The 27,400-nt window shown below is 42.6% G+C and overlaps 1 protein-coding gene across 1 annotated transcript in view; it reads right to left on the bottom strand.

The window, feature by feature from the left end:
- GPR39 (G protein-coupled receptor 39) overlaps positions 1 to 25,537 on the bottom strand; it is a 74,873-nt gene extending 49,336 nt beyond the window's left edge. The window contains exon 1 of the mRNA XM_036386835.2: positions 24,670 to 25,537. Within this exon, the coding sequence (XP_036242728.1) occupies positions 24,670 to 25,537 (868 nt within the window). The remainder of the gene's footprint in view (positions 1 to 24,669) is intronic.
- Positions 25,538 to 27,400: the final 1,863 nt, after the last annotated feature.

The following is a 27,400-nucleotide window of genomic DNA, read 5'->3' as shown; positions in this document are numbered from 1 at the left end:
AATTGCAGGCACTTGAAATGTCCTGCCTGTCTCAAGCATTTCCAGAGAGGAATGAGACAGAAGGGAAGCTTTATCATTGCAGCCTTGGCATTTATTCACAACAACATCATACACCTCTCCTGCTTATTGCCAACAACACTTCAGTGGCTTCTGGAAGTGTTGCACCCCCAGAGACAAAAGGGAAATTTGACCCCTGCAGCTGAAATGACTCAAGGACCTCATATCACTCAAAAGGAGGCTGGGGAAAAAAGGAATAAAAGTAGCTTACTATTGTGCTGAGCCCTCAGTGAACCTCTGGAGGGTTTGCTAAGGAGGGAAGGGTGCTGCAAAAGGAAGGTGAAGAGCAGCAGTGCTGGCTTCCTAAGTGGGAAGTTCAGGGTAATTTATTCTAGCAACAGCCTCTCTCTCCTCTTCTCCCCTTCACCAGCTCACCATTAATCCGCCAGGTCCTCCTTACTCAAGGTGACAGAGGGAAAAGAAAGTTTTAAATCACGTCCTTCCCCCAGCAAGGCAAATGAAGGCCAACCACTCTAAATTACTGTGTTTTATTAATAGGATATTTACAGCACTTAATGATGCTTTGGCATTTTTCTGTAATGGTCAACACATTTTTTTCCCTGGAAGACTTTTAAATTAAGCCACATTTTTTGTTTTGCTCTGGCTTCCACCTGAAACACTCCTCTGGGGTCAGAGATATTTACAACATGGATGGTTAAAAAACAGCTTAGAAGGAATAGACAGGTGAAGAATAACACTTCTTCTAACCTGAGCTTTAATAGGTTTTCAGAGGGCTTTAATACATTTTTCCAAGTGTGATAGTGAGTATGCTCCTTTGGCCTCGCTGACACCGTGCTCTGTCAGGCAAGGCAGGTGAAAGGGAACAGAGACAGAGAAAGCAAAGAACACCCTTTAACCTGTCATATTTGAATAAGCTTTCCTCAGCTCTCAAGTTCTATCAAGTCCTCAAAGATTCTCCAAGAGGGAGAAAGGGCAGAGAATGTAGGAAAGGAAGACTCACCAGGAGAAAGCCCCAGTTTAGGTGATTTGGTTTATTCATAACAGCCAGCCCCACCATGGCCATACAAAAGACAATGTATTGCTGCCTCTCTGTAATATACTTATTTTTAATTAATTGTCCTGATCACATAAGTTATCATAGCAAGATTTTGCTCTTATGCTGTCTCTCCTCCCATTGACAGGAATAAGATGGGCAAGTCAGAAGCTGTGGCCAGTGGCAGAAAAAGTGTAGTCACACCCAGGTAAGACCTTAACAAGAAAACATCACAAAATTAGCGAAAAAGCACATTTCTTGTGGGAGCTGTTAGAACCCAATGATAGTGCAGCAAATGCATTTCAGAGATCGTTAAGGGACAAATTTAGGTGACACAAAGCAAAGCATCACCACTGGGACTCTGTCTGCCTCCTCAAGGCTGAAGCACCCATTAACTGCAGGGCTCAGGAAGATGCCCAGTAACTTTCCCATGAGTTACTCCTTCCTGAGGTCCATGATATTACACATTAGGTGCCCAAATTGAAGGGAGACTGGAATGAGGTTAAGGTATTAAGCTTCAAAGACATGGGAAAGTCTATTCACAAATCTGGAGGAAGAGCAGGAGAAATTAAAAGGAACAGAGTAGAAGTTGTTTCCGATGAGTTTCTCTCCTGCAGAAGTACCTGTGGAAGAGGAGGTTGTAAAGGCTCCTTCTAGTTGGCAGACAGGATTTTTCTCCTAGTATGAGAAAAACCAATATGAGACATGTTTTTAAATACAGTAATTGATTAAAGCTAGTTTTCCTTTTACACCTGATTAGACCAAAAAGCCACATCTGAAAGAGGTTTGACAGCGCTTGGATCTCATGAGCAGCACATTGATTGGCTGCATGTTAAATTTGACAAAACAAAGCCAAGTTCAAAGCTCTGCAGACATGCACAGCAAGGAGCAGGGCTGCCAGAACACCACCTGTGAGTGAGCAGTCCACATCCCTGTGCACACAGCACACCTGGGAGCCAGAGCAGCACTCTGCTCTGCTGAGCCTCAGCACGTGCAGCCCACAGTGCTTGTTTTGTTGCTTTTATGCAGGCAAAGATATACATGGCAGTAATAGCTAGAGATTAGCTTAATTTCTCAGTATTCAAGATTGCTGTCTTATGGCTCCCAGCTTCCAGAGGAAACTCAGCCTGCAGCCATGAGATATGCCAGGAGCAGTGGATTTTGATCACATTCCCAGTATTCAGGCATGAAGCACTAAAGTCTTCTTATTCAGTGATTATGCCATCCTTTGTTGTAAAATCCTAACTTGTGCTTATTCAACACATCTGTTGGACACTTATTCAACACACTGTTGCCCAGCCTGAGCCCACCCAGTGGGAGCACCAAGGGCACTATAAGCCCTGAAGAGCTCGTGCATAAGAGTTTTTGTCCCTAATTTTGTGATGTTTTCTTGGTTAAGGGCTTGTCTGGGTGTGACTACACTTTCTACCACTGGCCACAGCTTCTGACTTGCCCATCTTATTCCTGCCAATGGGAGGAGAAGAGACAGCATAAAAGCAACAGGGGATGAGCCAGCAGGTGCCTCCTGCAGGCCCCCAGGCTCTGCAGAGCTGCAGTGGTGACAGTGATGCACTGAGGGCTCCAAGGCAAGCTAAACATCCAGCCCTTCCTCCAGCAGGAAATCTGAAATCCACCCTGCAAGGCATGGGGCAGAAACTGCTTCATTCTGCAAGGAGACTCCATCATTGCTGGGAGGTGCCAAAATTGAGCAGCCAGAGCTCAGGCTGGCTGCTGCTGGAGGCACGGAGGGAGGGAGGGAGGGAGGGGGGAGCATCAGCCCCAGCTCAGGCTGTGCTTGGGATAATGTCAGCGTTTGCATTTAACCCCTTTCTGACCTCTGTGTAAAATGAAGGTGCCTGGAAGCAAAGCAGAAATAGTAATGAACCAGTTCATTGCTCAGTTCCCAGTAAGCAAGGACATCAGAAACTTTCACTAGAGAAGGCAGCAGCTACAGTCAGATCAGTCTATTTCATGTTTGAATTAGAGGTTAAGGGCAGAGGAAAAGGAGACTCTCGTTGTTTGTGATAAAACTCATCCTTCTCTCTGGATACTGCTAAGCCATCCCTGGCAGGGATGGACTTTCATCCCTGGCTCAGACTTCTGAAGAACAAATCTTTTTGCACTTTGAATGCACCAGATGGTGTTCCTTTACAAAACTGGCCTCCAGGGAAGATACCTCTAAAATCCCTTCCTGCAAGGACTTCACTCTCTCCCGCCTCCCCCCCAAATTACTCAGTCCAGGCTCTGTGTAATGTGGGACAGAAGCATCTGCCTTTCCTTTGGCAATTGCATTGTGTTATGCTATTAAGAAATATGCCCAATCTGCCTTCTTTTCAGCTCAGGATATTGTACTTCTCCTAGATTGATGGATACCTCAGACCAAATAGTTCTGCATGGCCTAGGCTGGGGTAATTGGATTACATTTATGTGAAACCCAGACATTCTCAGGGGTGATTTTCTTTTTCAGACTGCCATTAGAGTCCCAAGGAAACCAAGTACAAAAGCCTAAACTAATCTCACATTAAACGGGATTTTTTTTTGATCGAGTTGCACAGGGCAGTTGACTTTTAATAAGAATTCCACATCTAAGAGACTGAAAAAATCCCCAAACTCCTAACCCCAAGGGAAGGACTTCAAACCATGAGAAATGAGGAAATCTGCATTAATGCCCACACAAGTGCTCGGGCTCACCCTGCTGTGCCCATGGGTGCTGGCAGCTGGTAATTCACACAGTGGCAAAATCCAGGGTAATTGACTCTACTGTAACAAATAAAACACACTTATAGAGAGTCTGAAATGATTATCACAATGGTGTGGAAGTGTCTGAGGCACAGGGAGAAGGCACAGCTTGAAGGTCACTCAGTGAGGCCACAGAGGAGCTGGGATCAGAGCCTGAGTCCCAGACCAAGGGCAAATGCATTCATGGCTGGCAAGAGGTGCTGGGAAGATAAGCTGGCAAGGTACTGGCAAACCCACTGTTCTAACTTTGCTGTGGCAGTGGAAGAGGAAAAAGCCTCAATCTTGAACATAAAAAACAAAGATGCTTGTGACATATTTTGAGTGAAATATTGTGAATGGCTGCTGTGGCCAAGGATTCATTTGGATGTTCCTGCAAGGACACACAGGGCACAGCCAGTGAGAAAGTGCAGCAATCACTCCTCATTCCCAGCAGAGGAATATCCTCACAGCACCTGGATCTGCACCCTGTGCCTGGCCCAGGACCAAGGGGATTTCTTTGAACTCTGTGATTTCCAAAATGTAAATAACCATTTTGTCCTCTGACAGGATTTTGTTAGTATTTCCCAAGGGAGAGGATATTCTTACTCGAAAATAGAATTCAGAAAACACTTTCAAGGCTACTCTGAAGCAGAGGGGAGAACATTCTTTCACAGACATGAGGGGTATTAACTATTTTCCATTATCTTGCTAATTGTCTCATAACATCCCAGCAGTGTTTATTTTTCTTAGTGCAATGCAACTGAATTACATCTGAATGGGGAGTAATTAAACTAGTTAGCTCTTTTTATTTTGTCTCCCTTGCAGACACAGACCTAATTTGGGTTCATCTTGAATGCTGTTGCTATAATATGAGCTGTACTTGGAGCTGAACAACAGAGGACGTGGAGCAGTAGTTTAACCTGCAGGGCAATTTGGGAAAAGAAACACAGAAAAATCCCAGGTAAATGGAATGAGAAAGGCTCCTCTGATTGGATTAGTATCTTTTCCTTCAGAGCACAAGACCTTCAGCAGGGAAACTATGGACTGTGTCTCAGAAATTAGCTGATTTGTAGGTTTTTTGCCTAGACCAGAAGCAGTGCTGGGAACAGCTCTTCTCCTTCATCTCCCCTGTGACACAGAGGCACTTTCTGGGTGGCTGCCCCAGCACCCAGGGACAAATGAGCCCTCAGTGACTGCCTGTGCTGGCTGAGCTGCCCCACTTGCCCACACTGAGTTTTCCTGGTAGGGCTTGGGGCACCCCCAGCACTCTCTCAGACTTTTCCTTGTGAGGGTGTGACATCTTTCAGCCTGGATTTCTTTTCCCTCTTGGCATCACCGAGTTTGTCACTCAGTCAGTGGTTGATGTCATTTTTATGTTTGGAGAGGAAATTAGTCAGAGCTCAAGGGTAACACAGCAGTGATTGCTGGTACCCCATAGGTACCAGAGAATGACATTATTGTGTATTTGTGGGAACTAAGCTGTGTCACCACGGATGTGCCACAACCCTGAGAGCCCCAGAATGGAGCTGTGCCCTCAGTTCTCCCTTCCCTCTGCCCTGGATGAGTTTGCTTATTTATGGGGTGGGAGGAACAGGGCACGCCTCAGCTGTTGATTCTGCAGATGAGGGAATTGGCTTTATCTTCTTGACATACCTGAGGCTTCCTTTTCCCAAGTGATGAACTATTTTGTGACCAAAATAACTAAACAACAAAATGGTTGGTATAAATACCTCTTGTTTGATGAGGAAAGAAACTCCCTTTCCAACCCCTATCTCTTTCCTTCCTGCTCCCTCCCTATAAATTCCTGGTCACCCCATACTCAGCCCCACTTCAGATAATAACAGGCAATGGAGAAACAGAGGAAGAAGGACAGGATGAGAACTAAAACACTGAAGAAGTGGAAGAAATTACTTCTTTCATCAGGAGATTTTCTACCAAAACCAGAGATTTTTTTTTCTTTTTTTGGTTTTAAGGACAGCCCTTGAGCTCAAGCCTAGAGCTTAAATGAGAATCAAGGAGAGCTGGTTTTAAATCAATCTGCTAAAATCCATTCCAGAATAAGCTGCTTACATGGTTTGTACAAGTCATGTATAAATGGGAAGAAGGAAAATCTAGCACTGGAAGTCATAGGAAGAAGCTTGTTGGACCGTGCACACCTTATTAAAAAAACCAGGATGTAGAAAGTAACTAGCCCAGCAAATTACTTTTGGTTTAAATGTGGGGTTCTAAATTTGCTCCAAACTGAAAAACCCCTGTTAATTTAAAACATTCTTCTTAAAACCAAGCAACAAATCAAGCTCAGTCTTACATGGTAAAGATATATAGCTTGGTATCATTAAGAATATTTTCTGTAAGAAATAGAGCAATATGACAGTGAACATATCATTGACAAATTTACCTATAGATCTATATTATGACAAGCATAAAAATCTATCTACACTACAATACAGCCCTTCATAATAGGTTTTGATAGCTGAATATATAGAAGCTGTCATGAATACAAATGGAGGGAAACCTGCTTTCCAGCTATTCTGCAACACAAATCTTTTTGTGTGTCACTGAAATAATTTCTGCTGCTTTTTAAAAGAAAAGAAAAAGATACTGGGAATGTACTTCTTTTTCCAGCTACACCATTTGAAGCTCTCATCCAATTTTTCTATAGCTAAAGCACAGAGAACCTGAGGGCAGAGTCCCTGAGTCTAAGGGCTACAAATTTAGCAAAGTTATGGCTAGTAAAATGTTTATTTCACAGGGTGTAAAGAACAAAACTTATATTGTTAAATATAACTGTAGTGATGGTGTCATTGGGACAGAGCAACTTAAAGTAGGGGCTGGGGGAATTAAATTTAATTCTATTTACTCTTTATTTTGGGTGAAGAAGGAAGAAAAGAGTTTGCTACTACTGAGCAGTGAGAAAACTGCTGCTCCATAACTGTGAAGGGCTAAAAGTAGCTATCTTTTTAGAACCCTAATTACAAGCAAGTTAAATAAGAAATCAGCCTGGCCATACTGTAAGCAAAATATATGCATACACTTTGGTGTGTGGTGGTGAGGCATGGAAAAAGTGTTTTAAAAAGAAAAATCTTCACGGTTCTCCAAAAGAAACAGAGGCAGCTGGACAGCAGGATAAAAATCTGAAGTTGTAAAAGCTTTAGTTGAACTCAGAATCCAGACTTATGAAAGGAATAAAATCTTTACTATGCTGTGGATGGGCAACTTCCCGTAAAGAAAATCTTCTCCTGTCCAGTGCTTTAATACTTACTGTGTTTCAGATTATCTTCATCTGTAACCCTTTAGAAGTAACACAGCTTTATGAAGCTGGCACCTCTTTCTCTAAGCAGAGAATTAAAAATTCGTCTTAGGCTGGGCTCCAAACCCAGAGTGCTGACAATATTGGCCCTTCCTCAATCACACGTGCACACACCTCTGGTCAACAGACTCGGGGCTGTTTGCAGCCTGCTGAAAATGTCCTGCCTGCTGGAGGAAGAGCACAAGAGCCATAAAAAACCCTATTATGGCTGGGATGTAAGAGAGAGCCATAGATTTGATGGCCAGAATATATTCCTGGCTTATAGAGCTTTATAAGCTACAAAGAGGATGCTGTCTTTGAAGCATAAAGTGGTGGACACTTGGCAGTCACTTCTGGTCTTATGGGCATCCAAGGCGAAAACAACCTCTGTCAAATTGAGTTGGTTGTCAATTGGCTGATGAGAAGCTCAAAATTACCCAAAAATGTGGGTAATTTTTTTCTAGATCAGAAGGCCCAAACCACATCCCAGGCTGCATCAAAAGAAACATGACCAGCAGGGCAAGGGAGGTGATCCTGCCCCTCTACTCCACTCCCCTGGGACCCCACCCGGAGCTCTGGGGCCCCAGCATCAGAAGGATGTGGAGTTCTTGGAGTGATTCCAGAGAAACACACAGAAAATGAAAGCATTTTGTTTTTCTCTGTAACCTGGTCTAGTGCTGGGCATCCCTGCCTGTAGAGGATAGTTCAAAAGATTATCTTTAAGGTCCATTACAACCCAAAACATTCCACAATTCTATGAAATCACTGCCTACATAATCACATTTTCCACAAATAAGCTATTAAATTAAAGGCAGGGAAGACTTCAAAGAAATTCCCTGTATTATCTGCAGGTACATATCCATACACTGCTGTTCAGCCAGCTGGGGAGAAATAGAGTCCAGGTAGGGAAAAGGGAAAACCAGTCTTCAAAAATTGTTTAATTTTACTCATTTTTGGACTCAAATCAAGTGCCATGAGTAAGCTGCATGCCTTTATCCCATTTAGAGATCCCACGTGTTTGTTCATTGCTGATTGACCCAGAACTGGCACTTTGGTGGGAGACAGAGAAAGGAGGGGAAAGGGGAGAGAGGTTTCAGCTTAATTTCTTCACACATGGGTATCATGGGCTCAGAAAACCTGCACTATCAGCATCAGATGATGGTCTTTTCAAAAGTCCAAAGTATCTGTGCAGCAAGCACATCACTCCCAGATGTGGCTGTTCCTGTGGAGTGAGCTGTGCCTGAATTAAACTGTGTGGTTTCTCCACTCTCTTCATTCCATAACGTTCCTTTGCACATGAAACTGCATATTAGAAATTATCCAACTCAGGAGACTCTGTGATTCTATGATTCCATAAGGCCTACACATCCACATGCCATGGGATGTTTACCCTCCTAAATGCATCAAGTTCAATGCACCAGTGTGTCTGAGTGTCAGCTCTGTGAACAAACAGAGCTGCAGGCTCTCCCTGCCTCACTCCAAGAGAGAATCAGACAAAAGAGACTCACCCAGGAGAGCTGCAGTCAGTCCATTTGGAAATACAACTGCCCATCAGTGACAAACCAGGGACTCTCTAAAGCAAACAGTTGGGCTCAAGATGGAAAAAAGAAAGCCTCCCAACAGCTCCATGCTCAAATGAAAGAGAGGAAGTGCTTAAAGTGGAAAAGTCCCATATCTAAAAGAGATAAAAATGAAGACTCTTCAAATGCAGATCAGGGAGAGATGAGGTTTTGTAACACTGCCAAGGGAGAAATACAAACAGGCTGCACTTCAGAGCCTCAGCACAAGTTCTTTTAAGGAGTTTTCTGCAGAGAAGCAAAGCCTTTGTCTAGTCTAATCTGCAAATACACAGAAGTTATTTTTCCTGTGAGCAGCTACAAGCTGGTGCAAATAATCCTCTTCATCTTCCAACACCAGCAGCAGAGGTGGTTGACAATGAATGTCTGCTAGCAGCATTTCTTGCTACTCAAATCCATCTGCCTTTGACAGCTTACTGCAGCTCATTTTCATCTGGTAACCCATGATCAACATCTTAAAAAATGCAACACATGTTGGAGCTCCTGGTAATCATGATGTCTTCAAACATAAATAATTGTTCTTACAATGAAGATTCTTGCATGTGCATTTTCAGGAAATGCTAAAACTTGCTACACAGATGTCATGGAGCCTCTGGTTCTCAGAAGCAGCTGGGCCACTTTTCTATTGCAAATAAACATTTCTAATCTAGTTTCAAAATATTTGGTACATGCACTTAAAATGTAACTGCTCTGTTAATAAACATTAGAGGAGACCAGCTTTATATGTCAAATTTCCTTCTCACCATTCCTTCTGGCTCTATGTAGATTTTGTACATTTTGACATAGAAGTTATTGGCTCTTGTCTGCACAGTGCATTGACAGCAGGACCTGGTGTCAGACTGGGCTCCAAAACACTGTTTTGTGATAAATAAACTTCAGTTACATCACTGAAGTACCCACATTTATAGAACTCAGTACTGCTCCGGCTAATTCAGGAAAGGCTGCCCAATGTCATTGTTCTCAAAGCTGGTGGTTCTACATGAGGAGCATACAGGTGCTTTGAATTTTTTTAACTTGTTATTATGACCTAATAGGCTGCTTGCAGACTTAAATTTTATTCATGAATTTTCAGCACACCTGCAAAATGTAGAAGATTTATTTTAGCTTGTCTTTTTACAACTGGTCTGAGGATGAAATGCAACTTTGCCATAAAGTTCACCAGCTGCAGAATTTTTCTTCTTCAGCCCCATAATACTCCTTAGATGAGGTTCAAGTGCATTAGCAATGCAACTTTGCCATAAAGTTCACCAGCTGCAGAATTTTTCTTCTGTCCCATAATACTCCTTAGATGAGGTTCAAGTGCATTAGCAGGAAAGTTTCAGAGCAGTTTCTTTTTTTATTTTCCCCCAGTTTTTAAGTGGTGTGTGCTCCTCCCTGGGTACCTACACAGAACTTGCAAATACTAATGAAAGCTGTGTGTGTGTTCCTGTGGGAAGGTAAACCTGAAACTGAAACTCTGCTCTGCTAGGTGCTCATATCAACAGTTTCATTTGTTTTGGCTGGAAGTGTCTATGATTTAGTCATTAATCCCAAAATAGAATGTTCACACTGAAGCGATAGTTAATCTAAAATGGTGCTGCTACATTTAAAATAATAATATTGTGCTTAAGAATCTCATAGTTTATTTTCCTCCACACAAAATTTTACATGCCTTTAGGGACAGCTACCAAGCATGAGGAAATAAAGTGTTCCCAGCCCAAAGAATACTCCAATTGTACCTTAAACTATGTAAACCTAGTGAGTAACTTTTAACCAGGTTAAAGGTGTTTCTGTCCAACAACCAGCTTATTAAAGTTTTTAAAAGGCACAACAAGGAACAAGCCTGAAAATTCTCCACACCCTCACAGCTCCTGAGCACCTCCAGCTGCAGCCAGAATCAGTTCACCTTTCTGCCTCTCTTTCCACACCCGAGGACAAGTGGTTGGAGAGAAAAGAAGATGCAATTTTTGCAAGGATGGAGCTAGAGAGAGCAACTTAACCTGCTTGGCATTACTAACAACACAGCCTCTACAGGCAAGTGGGGAATAAATTCTCATTAACCCAACATAACAGGTAAGGCTAAAGCACACAAGTCACTTTATGATGATCTGCTGGAGAATAACTGTCAGCTAAAGGACCCTGATCCACCTGGCGTCACAATAAAGCAAAGTGGCTTCACCTGTGTTAAATTTTATATGAAAAACTGTTTTGTTTTGCTCAAGCTATCAATTTCTAATTTAATTATGCTGAATATTGAATTCTACTTGTGTAAACACAAATTGTCAATACATTATTTCGTGCCTAAGGATTTTAGGTCCTTTCCTGTAGGACCATGCATCACAGTTTATTGAATATCTATAGCATTGACCAATTTTTCTTCTTTGCCTGTATACCAGAACTACTTATTGTAAAAAACTTCATTTAAAACTCAGATGATGACAAAGATATGTCCTCAATGTTATTTCAAGGATATGCCTTAAAAGCCCCCCAAACTTTTAGTAATAAATAAGTTGCAAGTTCATAGGATAGAAAGAAGAATAATTACTCAACTGCTTTGAATAAATTGTGGTACCCTAATGCTAATCAGCTTTAGTAACCTCAAAAAAAAGGAAGTGAATGTACATTCATTTATATTCATTAACTAGGCAGGTTTTCTATTTCAGGAAAGCAGAAGGGTTATCATGAGACTTTTGTTTCTATTCCTCCCATAGAACATCAGTCTTTGGATCAAAAGCATGATGTTTCACTTTAAACAGATTTTTTCATGCCTCAGAATTTTCTCCTCAAAACCACATTGAGCAAAAATGATCAGAACCATCGATACATTAAAATAGTAGGAAAATTAAATAAAGACGATTTGAACCCTAGGGACACTTGGATTTCTCAGTCCTGCTTCAAGGGATAAAGAATTTGAAAATTGTGATTTAAAGATGGCAATTATTCCTGACCTGAAATGACTTGAAAGCAGAGTTCAGTAGAGTTCAGTCAGCAAGATTTTTGTCACCCAAAGTCTGAAATGCTTTTAGTCCCACTGAATTCAATGTGGTGCTCTCCAGTAAACACTGCCAAGCGTGTGGTTGCCCCACTCTCCAGGCTCTTGGGGCTTTTGCTGGACAAGTTTTTTCCCAAAAAGTGCCTGATTCTGCTTAAAGACTGAACCAAACAAGCCAAAACCCCTCCCTGCTGCTCAGTGAGAGCAACCTGCCCTGAGACACGGCAAGAGGATTGGTGACAATGGCTACTCCTATTCACTCAAATAATGTAAATATGTAATATATAATGTAAATATGTTTATGTACACACATCTGAGGTATCTGAAGACACACTATTTCAGCACTCTCTGGCACCAAAAAAGTCACATTTTGTGGCCACATGAACCCTGAGGCATGCCAAGGTCAAATACCACAACATGTATACACTTAAGGGAGGGTTTGCTAATCAGTGCCAGTCAGAGAGTAAAATATTCCTTCAATGCAAGAGGAAAATCCAGGTCATCTTGGCTTCTCTTGAGCCATTCAGTTCTGACCAACTGCTTTCTTCTGCAGGACAGGCTAGTAGGCAGCAGAGGCAAGGAACACACCATAAATTCACTTTCAGAGTGAGAAAAAACCCTTCCCAATGACAATGCTTTGTGTTCTAAGGCAAAGGGAATGAGAAAATGAAGCATCAGGAGATATCACAGAAAAATACATATTTTCCTCTTGTCTTTGTGGTTCTTAATTTGGGGGGTGGAGGGGTGCCTTGTTTTGGTTGGTTCATTTGGTTTCATTTTGGGGGTTTTTTTTGTCATTTTTAAGGCAGTTCTTCATTAGAATGTAGCAGAGCATCCTGCTATGGATGAAGCACAGTGGCCAAGGGGTCAGGCTATCAGTTTCAAGTAATAGAAGACAATTCAAGTGAAAAGTGATGTATCTAAAAGACAGAAAATAAAATGCAGAGCTTTATTACCAAAAAGGTGAACCAGAAAATAGCATACAAAGAAATACAGGTAATTCAGTAGTAAGGAGAAAGGGAAATTCACCTAAGCACTGCCATGACAGGAGTCCCAGCAGGGGCTCAGGCTACATAATGATAAGGACTATTCCCTAAGACTACTTGGACCAACATCAAATACCTTTAATTTTCACTGGCGCCTATTAAATTGAATTAATGCAGTGGAGCTGTCTGGTACCCCAAGAGGCCCCTGGCACAAGTGGCAGCTCCAAGAGCAGAGCATTCCTGTCTGGTTTCCATTCCCAGGCAGAAACATCAGTGTCTCATGGAAGGCTTGCAGGAGCCCACTGTGGCACTGGCCATGCAGTGTGGGCAAGCTGCCTTCCTCCTGACATCTTAACAAATTCAAGAGCAATTCTTCATCTTGATTGTTAAAGACTAAAACCAAAACAACCGTAATCAATTACAGCATTCAAGGCCCAGGAGGAAATTTAAAAGGAGCTCTCAAGGTCAGGGATTCAGTGGAAATAGATCCTTGCTGACAAGAGGCAGAGCTTCCCTGAGCTGGTGGCTACATCTGCAGGACAACTGCACCAGGTGCATTTTCAGCATGCCAGAGAAGCCAACAGGAGCTCATGGAGCTGGTTGGCAGCACACAGAAGGGTTAATCCTCAATTCCATGACAGAACTTAACCCAAATAAGGTCTATGATATCGAGTCCGGAGGGAAAAGAAATCAATTCTGGTTCCCACGGGTAGGATTTCACCACTTGATTAGAGAAAGAAATGGATCTTTAAAGCATACTTACAGGAAAGGTATTTTCCATTTGCATGAAAGATGGGGATGGCTGCATCCCAAGTTAATGAAATCAAGTCTTCTGTGCCTGTTTGAGGATTTCATCTATTTGAATTATGCAAATATCAAATATAGCTTCATTGTGTAAAACTTCAAAATGAGAATGCTATCCATATTATCCACAGGGGCCAAAATTATATCCCCAGTTCCCAAACTTAACATTGTTTCACTGAAGGCCAGAAAGAGGTTGTGAGTTTGTCCTACAGCATTGTGTTCCAGCTATGACAGTCAATTTAGAGGACATTCCTGCCTGTCAGCAAATAAACATTAAGTCATTTCAAATTTCACCTCCATTTGATAAGGTTAAAGCAATTCTCTCGTGGAGATAGGGGCTCAGAGGAGGGTTTTGAGTGGTAGTCATCAGGCACAGGGGGGCTGACAGCCACATGGGTTTGGAGGAGGGCACCAGGGCAGAGGGAGCTGGGCAGCAAGAGGAGGAGCAGCACAGGGATAGCTTACCCCTGATTCAGAGACCAGAACATGCAGGAAATTATTCCTCACCTCCAGGCAGAGATCTGGATGTGCACCAAGAGGGACTTGTGTGGTCCCAGGTCACATTTCTCAAAGTTTCCTTTTGGCAAAAGGTATTTGAAAGGTATCTGAAATGTTCAGCTTGCTTAGGCTTGCTGGACCTTGCAAGTTCAGCTGTCTCCCAAAGGAGGATACAGTGCCACAGAGACCACACCAAGGAGCACCAAACATGACTTTTCCATTCCAACCTTTTCCTTCCAAACCAGCAGTCCTTGGCTTTATGGCCAGAAATCTGTCCCCCCTCCCAGCACAGGCAACCACACCACAACTTGCAGAAATGATCACATTCTGTACCCAAAAACTGAATGAGTTCAGTCTCAGTCTCTGCTTGGAAAACTGTCCCTGGCCATGTCCTTCTCATGATTAGAAATTTTCTCATTTCTGTCTGTACTCATTCATGGCCCCTATAGACCTATTAGTTCTTGTGCCAATGCTCTCATTTAGCTCAATGCAGAGAACATGGCAGTATTTTGTAATATCAGAGTGTTTGCACTGTAGGACAATGTTTCCTAAATTGTCAATATGTTCTTAGTAATAGAAAAGAATGCATTCAGATGTTGGCTTGGACCAGGAGACAAATAGAAAGGGGACATTTAAATTCCAAGTTGCTATCAAAAAGCTTTTTAGAATTCAGTAGATGTGTATATGAGCAGGAGGCAGGAAAAAGGAAGGGAATCCAGCCAATGGAAAGCTTCAGTCTCCAGACATTAACTTTAAACAATGAGTTCCCAAGGCTGCCTCCAAGTACACCAGGTGGGGAAAAATTTCCAAGAAAGGGCACAAGGGAAGCACTGAAGGCAAGAAGAGGAATACAGTCACAAACCTCCACAGGCACAGACACTGCTCCAGCTGAGGGGGGATGGCTCTTTGTGCCCACCAGACCAGCAGTTTCAGAAGAATTTTCTCATTTTGCTCTTCTATTACTTTGTTTTTTAGTTGGTTCTTTTTATAGCAAATCTATAGTCAGCATGGATTTAAAGCTCTTTAAATGTAGACTTAATCAAGGGTACTACAACTTTCAGACTCCAATCTCTAAGCTGGAGAGGAAGGTGTGCAGGCTGGAGGGAATATTCTTGCTCTGCAGCTGTAGGCAATTGCAAGCTGCTTGAGATAACCTGACTTAAACAGGCTGGGCTCCTTGGGCAGTGTCTGAACATGTTTAACCTGCCAGGCTTAACCCAATGGACAGTGAATCAGGCTGATTGTGCCCAGTCACTCTGCATACAGCTGTTTCTCAATCCCTTTTGCAAGGCTTTCAAACCAGATCTTCCTCTTTCCTTTCACTCACTGCCCCACTGTACTTACAGATAACTCAAAGCCAGCTGTATTCTTTGTTTGCTACAATAAACAATGCAAACTCTTTTTAGCTCTTGTTAAAGATCTGTCTCCCCATTCTCCAGCCACCTTGGAAGCCTTTTTTTTCCTCCAACCTCAATATGGGTAGTTACACATGGCATTTTTTCAAAAGTTCAAGTTTAAAAGTAAATCTATTGTAAACCATCAAACTTCAGTAGCTAAGTTATTCCTCTAGAATCATCATCCAAGATTTCAAAAGTTTGTGTATGTCTGAAAAGGCCAATACATGCTTTCACACACTCTGGCAGAACCTGATGCCATCATTTACTAGCACTAAGGCTTAGGTATTTTGGCTTTCAAGACAAAACAATCCTTTAAACACCATCTCATGAACACCTGTAACACAACCCATTTCACCCATTTTAGACAAGCATTTCTTTCAAGCAGTCAGAAGGGTCTGTTGAGTAATCCTGTGACAGAAAGTCAGACAGCTTTTAGCAATTTCAGTGTCTGAAGGACAAGGGCAAGCACAGCGTGCTTGCTTTTGACTTCTGTTTGACCTTCATCACACAAGGCTGCTTCTTATCTCATGGTTAAAACCTGACATGTTAGAAGTTGTGTTCACAAGAAAGGCTGTTTGAATATCTGTGTGCTCTGCTGCTGACATACTGCAGCCTTTAGCTACCTTAAAAGTTTTATTCTGATTCTTGGTTCAGTCTTAGCAGATTCAAGAACTCTCTTCTATAGATGTCTTTAAGCATTACTAAGGGATTCAGCTGGTGAGGAACTTCATTCTCAGTGTCTTTATGGGACAAATGTCAGCTTTCTTTTCAAACTCAGCTCAAAAGTTGTCTTTGTTGGAGAGAGAGAGAGACAATGTGAGGCACAGGAATTATAACATCAGCAAGTACTAGAGCTTATCAAACAAAACACATTTTGGTGTACACACAACAGAGGTAAGTAACACACCCAGAAATTAACACCTTTCTTTTCTTAAAAAGTTTACATTTTAGGGGCAAAAGGATGCAGCGAAAAATAAGCAGAATTCGAGGGAGATCATTTCAATCCTTTTTTGTCTCTTGTCTACTCAAAAATTTTGTTCTACCATCTTAAAAAAGCTCATGTTCCTGTTCCTGGCTGATGGCAGACAGATTACATGCCTGGTTTTGCATATACAGAAAGTTTCATATTGAAAGCAGACATACTAGGACAGACCTAGGACTACCCATTAATTTCTCTCTGTGGTGATCCCACACAGAGATCTGCAGGAGAAGGAACCAGGGATTTTCCTGTTCTATTCACACCAAGGTCTTGGCAGTCAGCAGTATCAGGGGCTTCTAGAGTGGAGATTATATCTTGTTCTTGTCAGCACTATCCTTCAAGGTTATATTTAACCTCTTTTAGGATCACATTTTTACATCTGGCCTCCACAACAGCGAGTTTCACAATTTTAAATTGTGTAGCTTATGGTAAAAGGACTATAGCAATTGCAGCTACAGCAATCTAATAGAAGGCATAGGTATATACTGAACTCCAGGGGTTTAGTTATGAAGGAGGAATCAAGAAAGCCTTCTAATATTTCTTCAAATCAAAATCACCTTCAGCAGCACCATACCAGACATACCACAAAAAATCAGGGCATGAGGTGGCTGCTGTTTTAGCTGGGTAAGACAATCATTACACTGAACAAAAAACAAGCTGGCAATAATATATGAATGAGCAAATCAAGGTGGATTTGCAGAAATAAGCAAATGAGCAAGGACAAGATATTTACACTACCCTCTGAAAGGGGCTGAGCTCTTTTGCAAGGTTCATCTAGAGACTGGAGCAGATGCTGCCTAATCAAACATGGGAAAAGAAAGCCATTTACACCGAGGACAAGGATGGATGGCTAAGAAATGTTATCTTCTCTAATGAACCCCTGTTGTTTTTGTACTGATGATTAAAGTTTAGTTTCCTGGTAATTGTTACACACGCGCCCCTGTTTGCAGGTGGTTGTCAAGCGCTTTCTGAGCACTCACAGAACTCTCCCTGCATGCTTCTGTAACAACATTCACCTGCTGATGGATCCCCAACTCTAACCTCATATCTGCATTTCAACTTAAATTCCTTATTCTAAAAATTGATCAAAATGGAACAAAAATGCTGTGTGCTTTCAAGAGGGAATTAATGCAACGAGAAGCTTACAGACAGCTTAAAAGGAAACATGGAAAAGTTAGCTCAGCACAGTACCAGACCTCTTTCTCAGTTTCACCTTTCCTTGAAAGTCACAATTCATAAGATTAAAAGGTTCTTGGCAGACTCATTTAATCTATAATATTCTGGCCTTGATATTACTCATCCATGAACAGCAGAGATCAGAAGGATAACTGCTTTCTCACCTAAGCAGTATAAGCTTATGATACCCTCAAAAAAAGGCTGGAAAACTGCTACAGTACATTGTGCCAAACAGAATCTGAAATCTTCTCTGTTTGTCTTCTATGGTTTAGGAACTCACCTGCTACAACGAAAGGGAAGTCTTTAAGATATTGGTCAGTTCTCAGTTTCTTACACAAATGTTGCCTCCAGTAAACCAAGAAGTTATGTAGGATAATCACAGAACCATAGAATGATTTGGGTTGGAAGGGACTGTGAAGCTCATCTTGCTTCAACCCCCTGCCTTGGACAGGGACACCTTCCATCAGACCAGGCTGCTCCAAGCCCTGTCTAACCTGGCCTTGGACACTTGTCCAAGTCCCCTTGGAAGGCATCCTGTCCTTCAGGTGTGTCAACCACACCACTCAGCTTGGTGTCACCTGCAGACGTGCTGAGCTGCACCCAGTGTGACACTCTGTGTTGTTATGATAATAAACAACAAAATTGAAAGCCTCACTAACAAAAGCACAGATATTAAAGTTCTTCCCCATTAAAATTCACAAGCTTGCAATCATTGTTAAAAGATAATGGCCCCAACATCAGATAGGAAAACAAAAGATTTAATTACAGGAACTGTGGTATAATTTGAATATGAAACAACAGAGGATTAGATAAGGCATTTAGCTTTCACAGGTGAAGATTCCAATAAATTATCTGTGAACTTCCCACAAATGACTCCTACCTTCTGAAACTGGGGAATTGCAAGAGCCATCTACATTTGAGATGGCATCTTGCTCAGAAGAGAGAGCAAGAAAACAGAGAAATACTGGGAAATTAATGCTTAAGGCAATATTCTCTTGACCAAAGAATAAGGGCAGTACAAGGCAAGCCACTTCATACCTGTAGCAACATCTGTATTTCTCCACTTTGAGAGAAATAAATCTTCCTGCTTTCTTATCCACTCTGAAAAAAAAGACATTTCCCAAGGCTTCTACTTGTAAGAAAACATGTCTTGGGGAGATTGCCATGACACAGAGTGTGTTTTTCAGAAGCTGAGGTGACACAGACTGTCCTGCCTGTTTCTTGGCTCAGGTTGCACAGTGAGGGATATTGCCTGAACTTCCCTAATTCCTTCTCTTAGCATTTACCTAGGAGTGCCAAAAGAACCAAGGGCCACTAGGTTTATTAACTACAGCTTGTAAGAGAAAGAGAGAGAGATTAATAATATCAAGTTTAAGGCCAACACGGGTAATGGTCTTTAATGAGGCTTAAAGACTTTGGGCAGCTGTAAGTACAGGGCAGAAGTACTTCAGGAATCTTAGCTGGGCACTTTTTCTCTGGGCAGCACAGATGCTGAGGCATAAAGAATCAAAAGCTGCAAGTCCCTACAGACCAGGTGAAATCCCAGCTTCAGACCAGGTGAAATCCCAGCTTCCTTGTAGGCATCAGGTGAAAGACAGAAGCATGGCCACAACTCTAACAAAGCACCAGGAAAGCATTCACTGTCCTCATGGAAAACCAGCTCTCAGATGTCCCCAGAGACTCCCATCTGCCAAGGTATCATATATGGGGAATTATGTGAATTCCATTAGTGGTGAATCTGCTCCTCTGACTACAGTATTTGCAGGGTGAGGTTGTTTTCAAAGCTGCAGACTTTTCATGCTGAAGCAATTTTTAAGTACTCTAATGCAAAGTGTAATCACACATTGATTTTTCCATTAAAACTACAAAAATCTTAAATACCTTGGGGGTGCTGGCCTCAATTAGTCCCTATTCTTCGATTCTATTTCTCTTGTTGTTGTTTTGCCATCCCTCAGTGTAGGAGGGAAGGAAGAGTGTCCACTTATGCTGAAAGCACAATCTTCTATTACATGAGTCCAGTTAAAAGCAGGAGTAGATAAATTGCTTTCTGTACAATAGGGAGGAAAATTATGCTGGGCTCTCCTCATGTTCCTTTTTAAATTGCTGTGTGGGAAACCTGAACATAGAGATGTCTGGATTTTGGAAGTTTCCATTGAGTCTATTTTACTGTGGGTTTTTTTTTTTTTTTTAACTGACAGAAGTTCCCCCGCTCTTCAAAGGAGATTATTTGTACACAATTGCCCTGAGAAGCCATCATCCCTCAACGCAGCCTTTCCATTGTCACCTGTTGAACAGCTGAGCTGCAGTTTTGTGCTACCAGCATTCAACAGCACTGATTGGTTTTGCCACTGACACCAGGTTAATGCTTTTGCAGAGAAGGGGAAGACAAATTTTACCCAACACCAGCAGGAAAATAATTTGCTTTTATCACTTTTCCAAGAAGCAGGACCTGGAAAAAAAAAACTTACTAGTTACAGAGGGTAGATGCCCCAGACACCAGAGTGGCCAGACCCTGGTCTGGTGGTCTGAGTGTCCACTCATTTCAGTGCACTGAGCCTTCTGCTTGTCTTGTGGAATTCAAAGCCCTGCTCAGGAAAACCTATGGATGGAATCACCATATAAAACACAGAGAGATTAAAATCAAATCCAGCCTACAGGGTAGTCATCTTCAGACATGTCTGCAGCAAGGTGCCTGAAGAAAGGCAGCTCGATGGAATGATTAAAGAATTGCAGCACGAGGAGTCAATGAAGCTGAGTATAAAGAACGTGGGCTGGAGCTGTGTTCTGGAATCTCATCAATTAGCTTATTCTTTTCATTTTTGTTCTATCCCTAACCTTTAGCTTTGTCAGTAGGGAAAAACCCAGCCAAATTCCAGCCTATGAAGAAGCATCTAATTTTCCTGTAACAGAAGTCTGTTGTCAAATTACACTGTGCCTGAGTCATACCTAGATGACAACCATGTATTTTTCACAACTACTTGAAGTACTCTGAAGTAATTTGCCTCCTGAAATTTTCCAAGTGCCTTACAAAATACACTTCTTCAGTGATCTTTGGAGAGGCCATTCCTACATATAATACCTTTATTCTGAGCAGAGCATTAAGCTGCCAGCAGCAGTATATGGCAAGAAAATGGTGCTCCATCTGAAGTTCTAAGAGATCCTTTGAAGTTGTGAGTCAAGGTTTTATCTAGATTCAGCTAATGGCTCAGTAAAGCTGGTCATGGTGTTCACAGAGGCTTTGGTGCTGTTATAGAATAGCCTGGCATTGCTTTAACAACAGCCACCAGAAAAGTGGCATGGCTTTGGTCAGGTCTGACTTCCTCCTGCCTAGCTTTCCAGCCCTTCCCTTCTGCCCATTTTCTTTTTGGCTTTGGATGGGTTTTTTTTTTCAACTTAGAGACAGGGATTCTCTTTCATTCCATGTCACTCACCAGTGTCAGTAAAGCCTCTGGCTGCCCTTGCCCTGTAAAGCAGACCTGCCCTGAAGCTGTCTGTACCATACCACATCACAGGAAATCACCACTGCCATTGCCTTCAGGTTTACACTCAGTGTATTTGACACACTTAAGTGTTATACCCCACCAAAAAAAATTAAAAACCTCCACTATGCTGCCTTTCTCAGATGAATGCACAGCTGTAGGTTATAACAAATTCTCTTGCCTGCTTATTAAAAGAGCTGCAGGATATCTGCTGTCCAGGAAAAATTCATCCTACGTCAGATGGTCTCAAAGCAGAAAAGTTGCAGCTCTGTAGAGGTGGGAAAGAGAGAGCAGTGGGAATTTCCTGCCTCACATGTCCCAGGGGAGCTGATGGTGCTGGATGGTACCAACAGGATCTCCAGCTAGGCAGGTCCAGCATCAGCTCTGGCTCCTGCAGACTGCTGCAGCTACAGCAGTGCTTCAGAGCACCTCCACCAATACTTCCATAGCAGCCAGACTACTTGGATATTTCTCTTTTCTGGATGGAACATCTCAGGAAGGACAGATGTTTCATCGTGGACAGGAGACAGAAGAATGCTGCCCAGATGTCAACTGGCAAAGCACCCACCAAGCCCAGCAGCCCCACTCAGTGGATCTGTGGAAACAGAGGAGGGCTGCTCCAAAGGGCCAACTGGAGGTGTATAATACAAAGAAAGAGGATGTAGCAGCACAAACGGACCCTTATTTCAATGTCTGTACTGTGGTAGGCTTGAGGCTGCTTTATGCAAAATGATCAAGGCTTTTAGCAGAAGCTCAAACAGAAGCTGCCAAGGGAAACATCACAGAAGCTTTAGAACCGACCCCTTTTTCAGCTGGGATCATCAGAACTCACTTTGTTGTAGAGTCAGGTCCAGTGTGATGACAAACCACACAGCTGGGTTTGTACAAATGTGCTTCTGGACAGTGGCCAGGTTGGTGTAGCCATGGCCAGGGAGCAGGCACTGCTGGTGGTGCTTTCCCTCCAGGAGCTCATGTGGAGGCTCCTCACATACTGCTCCCCTCTCCCAGTGCTAACACTTCACAAAGACTCTAAAATTACTTTCCTAAGGATTCTTAACTTACTTTCAGCTATGGAAGTGTTCTTTTTGTAATATTTATAATTATTGCACTAGTTGGAGCTCTCTTTATGGAATCCTTCCTTTATATTCCCTTTCTGTGTTTGCTGCAATCCACTTATAATGTTTATAATTATAAGATCTATGCCCTCCAAACCTACCCTTTCTTGAGAGCTCCTGCAGCATAGGGCCTCAGGTGTTGGAGCAGCAAGAGGTCCCAGTGGCACCTTGTCACCATTTAGGTGGTCACTGCCTTCATGGCCATAGGAGAAAGACAAGATCAAGTAGCCACAAAGACTAAATTGATTCCTGTCAGGGTGGGTCAAGCATATTAAGAGGTTTTAAATACTGTTAAAAGCTTGCATTTCATGAAAGAGCCATCAGCCAAGTGTTTTCAGACTTAGTTCAGCTACCCAGTTTCTGCAGTGGTATCACCCCTCTTGCAAGCATCAATACCATCTATAGCAAGTAATCTTTCAACATTTACAATTAATTTCCATGAACGTTCTCGAGTGCCACACAATAACATGACACTAAAAAAACATTATTTCCTCCCAGTGTCATCCTCTACTTAGCTTTTTCTCGTAGTCAGATTTATGATTTTAATCTCCGTTTTATAGAACTTATCACTTTTAACAACCAGAAGAAAATGCTAAATTGTTTTTATTGCTGTTAGATGTACAAAGACACAATGCCATATACTGTCATTTACATTTCACATTAAAAGTGAAATATGCCGTGAATGTGCAAGTATTGGTTTTAATTTGACCCATCTGTTAAATGAAAAACAAAGAGGACTTCTAAATCACAATATTTAAATTCAGCAATTTGTAAACAATTTATATGTTCATTTCTTCTGGGTTAAAACTGCCCTAAAGCATCACTGTTATGAAATCTCCAAATTAAATTGCTTTGCATTGTTCTCAGAAATGCAAGCCAGAGTTTCTTCCTCCTCAGTTTATTAATTTATTCCCCAAGCCAAGTAAATTAGCAAGGCTTGTATTAAGAGTCTTGCCACTAAAATAATTTTGGGGAATTCACACAAGTATCTCCTGTCTCCAGAAAGCTGAGAGCACAGTGGAAGTGTCAGATACACAGGAGGGCAAATTCCCTTATCATAAAGGGCAAACCAGTTGCTTTTGTTTATTCAGCACTTTTGCAAGCAGCATTGCATCTCCTATTCCATGCTAGAGTACCAGGAAGAATAATCAAGAAGGGGAGGAAAAGCCATGGCAATTTACCTTCCCCTCTCAGCCCAGCCAGGATTTGGATCTCAGGTTTGGCTTTAATGGGAGGGAGAGCCACACATATCTAAGGATCCCCCAGGCAGCCCTTCAAGAGCAGATCTCTTTTTCTGCTTTGTGCCACAGGTGTGTTTAGCTCCACTGCTGAGCCTGAACCTTAGAAATCTGTACTGTCACTGGAGTGAGAGACACAGAGCCCTTTTAATAAACCACAGATGGGGCCTCTCCACTCCTTGTGAGAGGAGATGATTTCTTCATTTCATTGCCTGACACAGGCCATGGCACAAGCAGGACTAGATGAGGAAGGAGAGGATCCTCAGGGGAAAAAAAATATTAAAAAGGAGGAAAAAAGTAATACAAAATCTAATCTACTTAAAGTTGTAGAAGTGGACAGATGCGCGAATTTCAAGTCCCTCTCTGTCATATCAGTCAGAGCACCAAAAAGCAACACAGATACTGGGTGTACAGTGCATTTCTCTTCTAGATGGTTCATTTATTATATCCAGCACCATAATAAGGGACCCAACAAAACAGGAACTAACAGTAATGCTCAGGACATGATTGAGGGTGCCTATAAGACTATCAGCAAACGTGGAGGCTGCATGGATCACTGCCCAGAAAGATTCCAAGCTGGTGGAATGACAGCTCCATTAGTTTTTTGTCTGATGAATGTGGCGAGAGAGATCAGAATCAAACATAATTTCAGGGTTACAGGCTTTCAAATAAAACCAGAGGAAAAAAAAATTCAAAGAGGGCAACCGCAATTTGTGAGACCAAATCAGCTCTCCAGTCCAGCTTCCTTAATGCTCACATGCAACACAGCCACAACTGCTGAGGCTGAGAACTCTCCAAGGAGCATCCTGAATTAACAGGGAAATGCCTTCAGAGAGAGACAAGCTTGAGAGCTTGCAATACAGTCTTCCCTCCCACCAGCAGCCTTACTAAATACACTCATATTTGTAATTTAGTGGGAAAACATATATAAATATATAAAACACATATAAATACGTAAAACATATATATAAATATAATATATTTATAGATAAATATATTAAAACATATATAAATATATAAAACATATATAAAGTAGAGCTACTTTATAGCCAGGCAACTGTTGCCTATTGCTACCCCAAAGGTCAAGCTGCAACAGCCTGTCACCCATATTGCTGCGTGTAATAAAATCCAACAGAAATAGCAGACAGTGATTGGATTTTTCCTTGTTTATCCTTCCCACCTGTTCTAATGACAAAAAGAACCAAAATGATAGAGAAACATGAGGCTTCTTGAAATGTATCATTGCAACCAAAAGTATTATCCCTCATTTTGTACCACTTTCAAACCCTTTGGGAGAGCTTGGTGAGATAAAACCAGAGGTTTCTGGGTTTTCTTCCCAAGTGGAAAGGGGGTAGGAAGGGAGGGGAGGCAGAGCAGGACGTGCTTCTTACCCAGGAATAAAGTGATCTGTCTCCTGGAGCTCCTGCCCTCTGAACTTTCACTTTTCCTCAGGTACTGCTCCTGGTGCTTCAGTCCACCCTTCACTGTCACAGCCCCCTTCTTGTGGATCATCAGGGCTTTCATCATGCTGTGGCACATGAAGGTGACAGAGCCCAGCACGATGATGTACACAGCAAAGGCGCTGAAGATGCTGGCTTGGAACAGAGACCACCTGGAGGAGAGGCAGGTGCAGATGGTCATGTTGTGCTTCAGCTCAGGAATGTAGTGCCTGGGAGTAGGCTTGACACAGGAGCTCGTTCTCTCGTAGCCCTCGATGGCCTCCAGGGGATATTCTGTGCCCATGGCAAAGAGCAGGGGCAGAGCCACAATGAGGGATGTGCCCCAGACAAAGGCAATGAGCAGCTTCACCGTGCGGGGCCCGGACACGGCCTTGAACCTGAAGGGGTGGCAGATGGCCACGTACCTCTCAAAGCTGAGCGTGGCCACGTGCAGCACCGTGGCGTAGCTGCAGGCCTCAAAGAGGAAGTAGTAGAGCTTGCAGGCAATGTCGCCATTGGGGGTGGAAAAGGGGCTCCAGATGGCACTGAAGAATTCCACGGGCATGCCCAGCAGGATGACCAGCAGGTCAGAGCAGGCCAGGCTCACCATGTGGTCAGTGACCTCCTTCTGCAGGTAGCCTTTCTTCTGCAGGATCCTGGTGACTTTGATGGTGATGCTGTTGCCCAAGAGGCCCGCGACAAAGATGCAGATGTAGACCAAGGCCAAGGTGATCTTGACCCACAGAGCCACCTCAAACTCCGGGACGTGGCTGTGGTCAATGACAGGAGAACAGTCTGAAGCGGGTGTCTTTCCTGCCATGAGCAGTCCCAGGGTGGAGGAGGTGCTCTCCTGCCCTCTCCAAGTTTCAAGTTCACAGCAAACAGATTCTCCTCACTTTGTCCCTCTCCCCGAGCCACACATGTCTGAGCAGTCAGGTATAACGAGTGTGTCTCAACCAGCCACACCTGTGGGCTTTGTTGGTTTGTGAGCAACAGTCTCTGAGTCAATAAGTTAAACAGGAAAGTGTTTCAGCTCTTACCTTTCTTCATACCAAACACCTCTTGCTCTTTTTGGATTTTCCTCCTCCTTTCTCCATGGGGTGAAGCCTCTGTTCTCCAGCCCTTCACGGTGTGAGCTGCTCTGCTTTCCACATTTGTCTGTTCCCCAGCAAGCAAAGCAGCTTTTGGTCCTGGCCCCAGCAGGAGGAAGTCAGAGTCTGTGTGCTAACGTTACTCTGGTTAACCATTAACCAAAATCTTGGCCATCCTTAGTCACTGGTAGCACAGCAGGTTTCGAGAGAGGGAAAAAATAGACAAAAGCAAGCCCCTCATATCTGAAAGTCACTTCCTGTCATAAGCAGAGGTGTTTCTCCTAAAGCTGTGGTTTGGTTGTCAGGCTGAGTGTGTGAATGGTGCTGAAGAGAAAGTATCTCCTCATGATAATATTCCCTGGGCTCCAGACTTCACTGCAGTGTGTGTTACTGCCCACATGCTTCACTACTGCACATTTCCTTTAACGGAGACCTCGCATCTGCAGTGCTGGTTATGGAGCCTGTGCAGCCACGGACTGATTTACATCAACAGGAGGTTCTGGTTTTCAGCTTCTGCTAATGAACTGGTAGCTTCTTAAAATAACTGCTTAGACAGACTCTAAAGAGGCTTTTTGGAAGTTATAAAATAAGATGAGCTCTAGATTTAGACATGAGATTCTTTCCCTTCAAATTTCCATCTTCTCATGTAAGATAACAGAAATAACCAAGTCAGTAATCCCAGTCATGCCAATGCTTTCAAATAATCTGGAGTGGCAGGGATGCAAATGTTCTTCCCCCTCCTGTGTCTCACCCCAAGGGGAAAGAATTTGATGTGGTCTTTAGTTTTAGTTTCAAACCATAGCACTGAATGTGCCTGAGGTAACCCCTGGAAACATTTAATTAGAGGGGGTGTATATAGATTAGGAAACCTTTAAATTACAATGCAAAATGACAGTAGAGCTTTTGCAGCTGTAATAGAGAGAGGCCCAGTACAGTGATCTGCTCCAGTGCCAAATCTAAGAGCAGTGGGCTCACAAAGTGATTTTTATTAACTAGACAAGCTCATGTGACGCTTGCAGCTCATGATAAAAGAGAAACATTAGGAAATTGTTATTAAACAGTCTCCTCACATTCAGTGGTTATCACTGTACCTCAGCAGCCCAAGTACACAATGAACAGAAAGATGCCCCAAACAGGATAATCAGCACCTGTTTCTCTGCATTATTTATGCACTTCTGTTTCCGAAAAATCACCTCAAACCTGGCAGAACTTCAAGCTGTGTAGTCCCAGTCATCTTTCCTTACGTTTGATAATTCACATTTGTTCTGCTCAGACAAGCTTTCTATTATTACCCCATTTCTTTCACTTAATTTTACTTTATAAAAGTGTGAACAAAGATTACATATGCATGACTGAATTGTGGAAATGAAGCCAATTAAAATTTGCTGCTTACCATCAAAAGGGAAAAGGGAGAGAGAGAGAAAAAGAGAAGGCCCAATAGGACTAGATCTCCCCATTTTTTTTCCACACCAATTATGAAATGCAGAATACAATTTTACGTTTTCAATATTATCTTTAGGATGTACACAAAGTTTATTAAGTTTCTAATAAAGAGCTGGTGCCACAAAGGGGATAGGAAGGAAAGAGACAAT

Source organism: Molothrus ater, chromosome 7 (genome assembly GCF_012460135.2).
Source record: "Molothrus ater isolate BHLD 08-10-18 breed brown headed cowbird chromosome 7, BPBGC_Mater_1.1, whole genome shotgun sequence".
NCBI classification, from domain to species: Eukaryota; Metazoa; Chordata; class Aves; order Passeriformes; family Icteridae; genus Molothrus; species Molothrus ater.
Note: the sequence above shows the minus strand (reverse complement) of the source record. Positions and strands in the feature narration are given on the sequence as shown.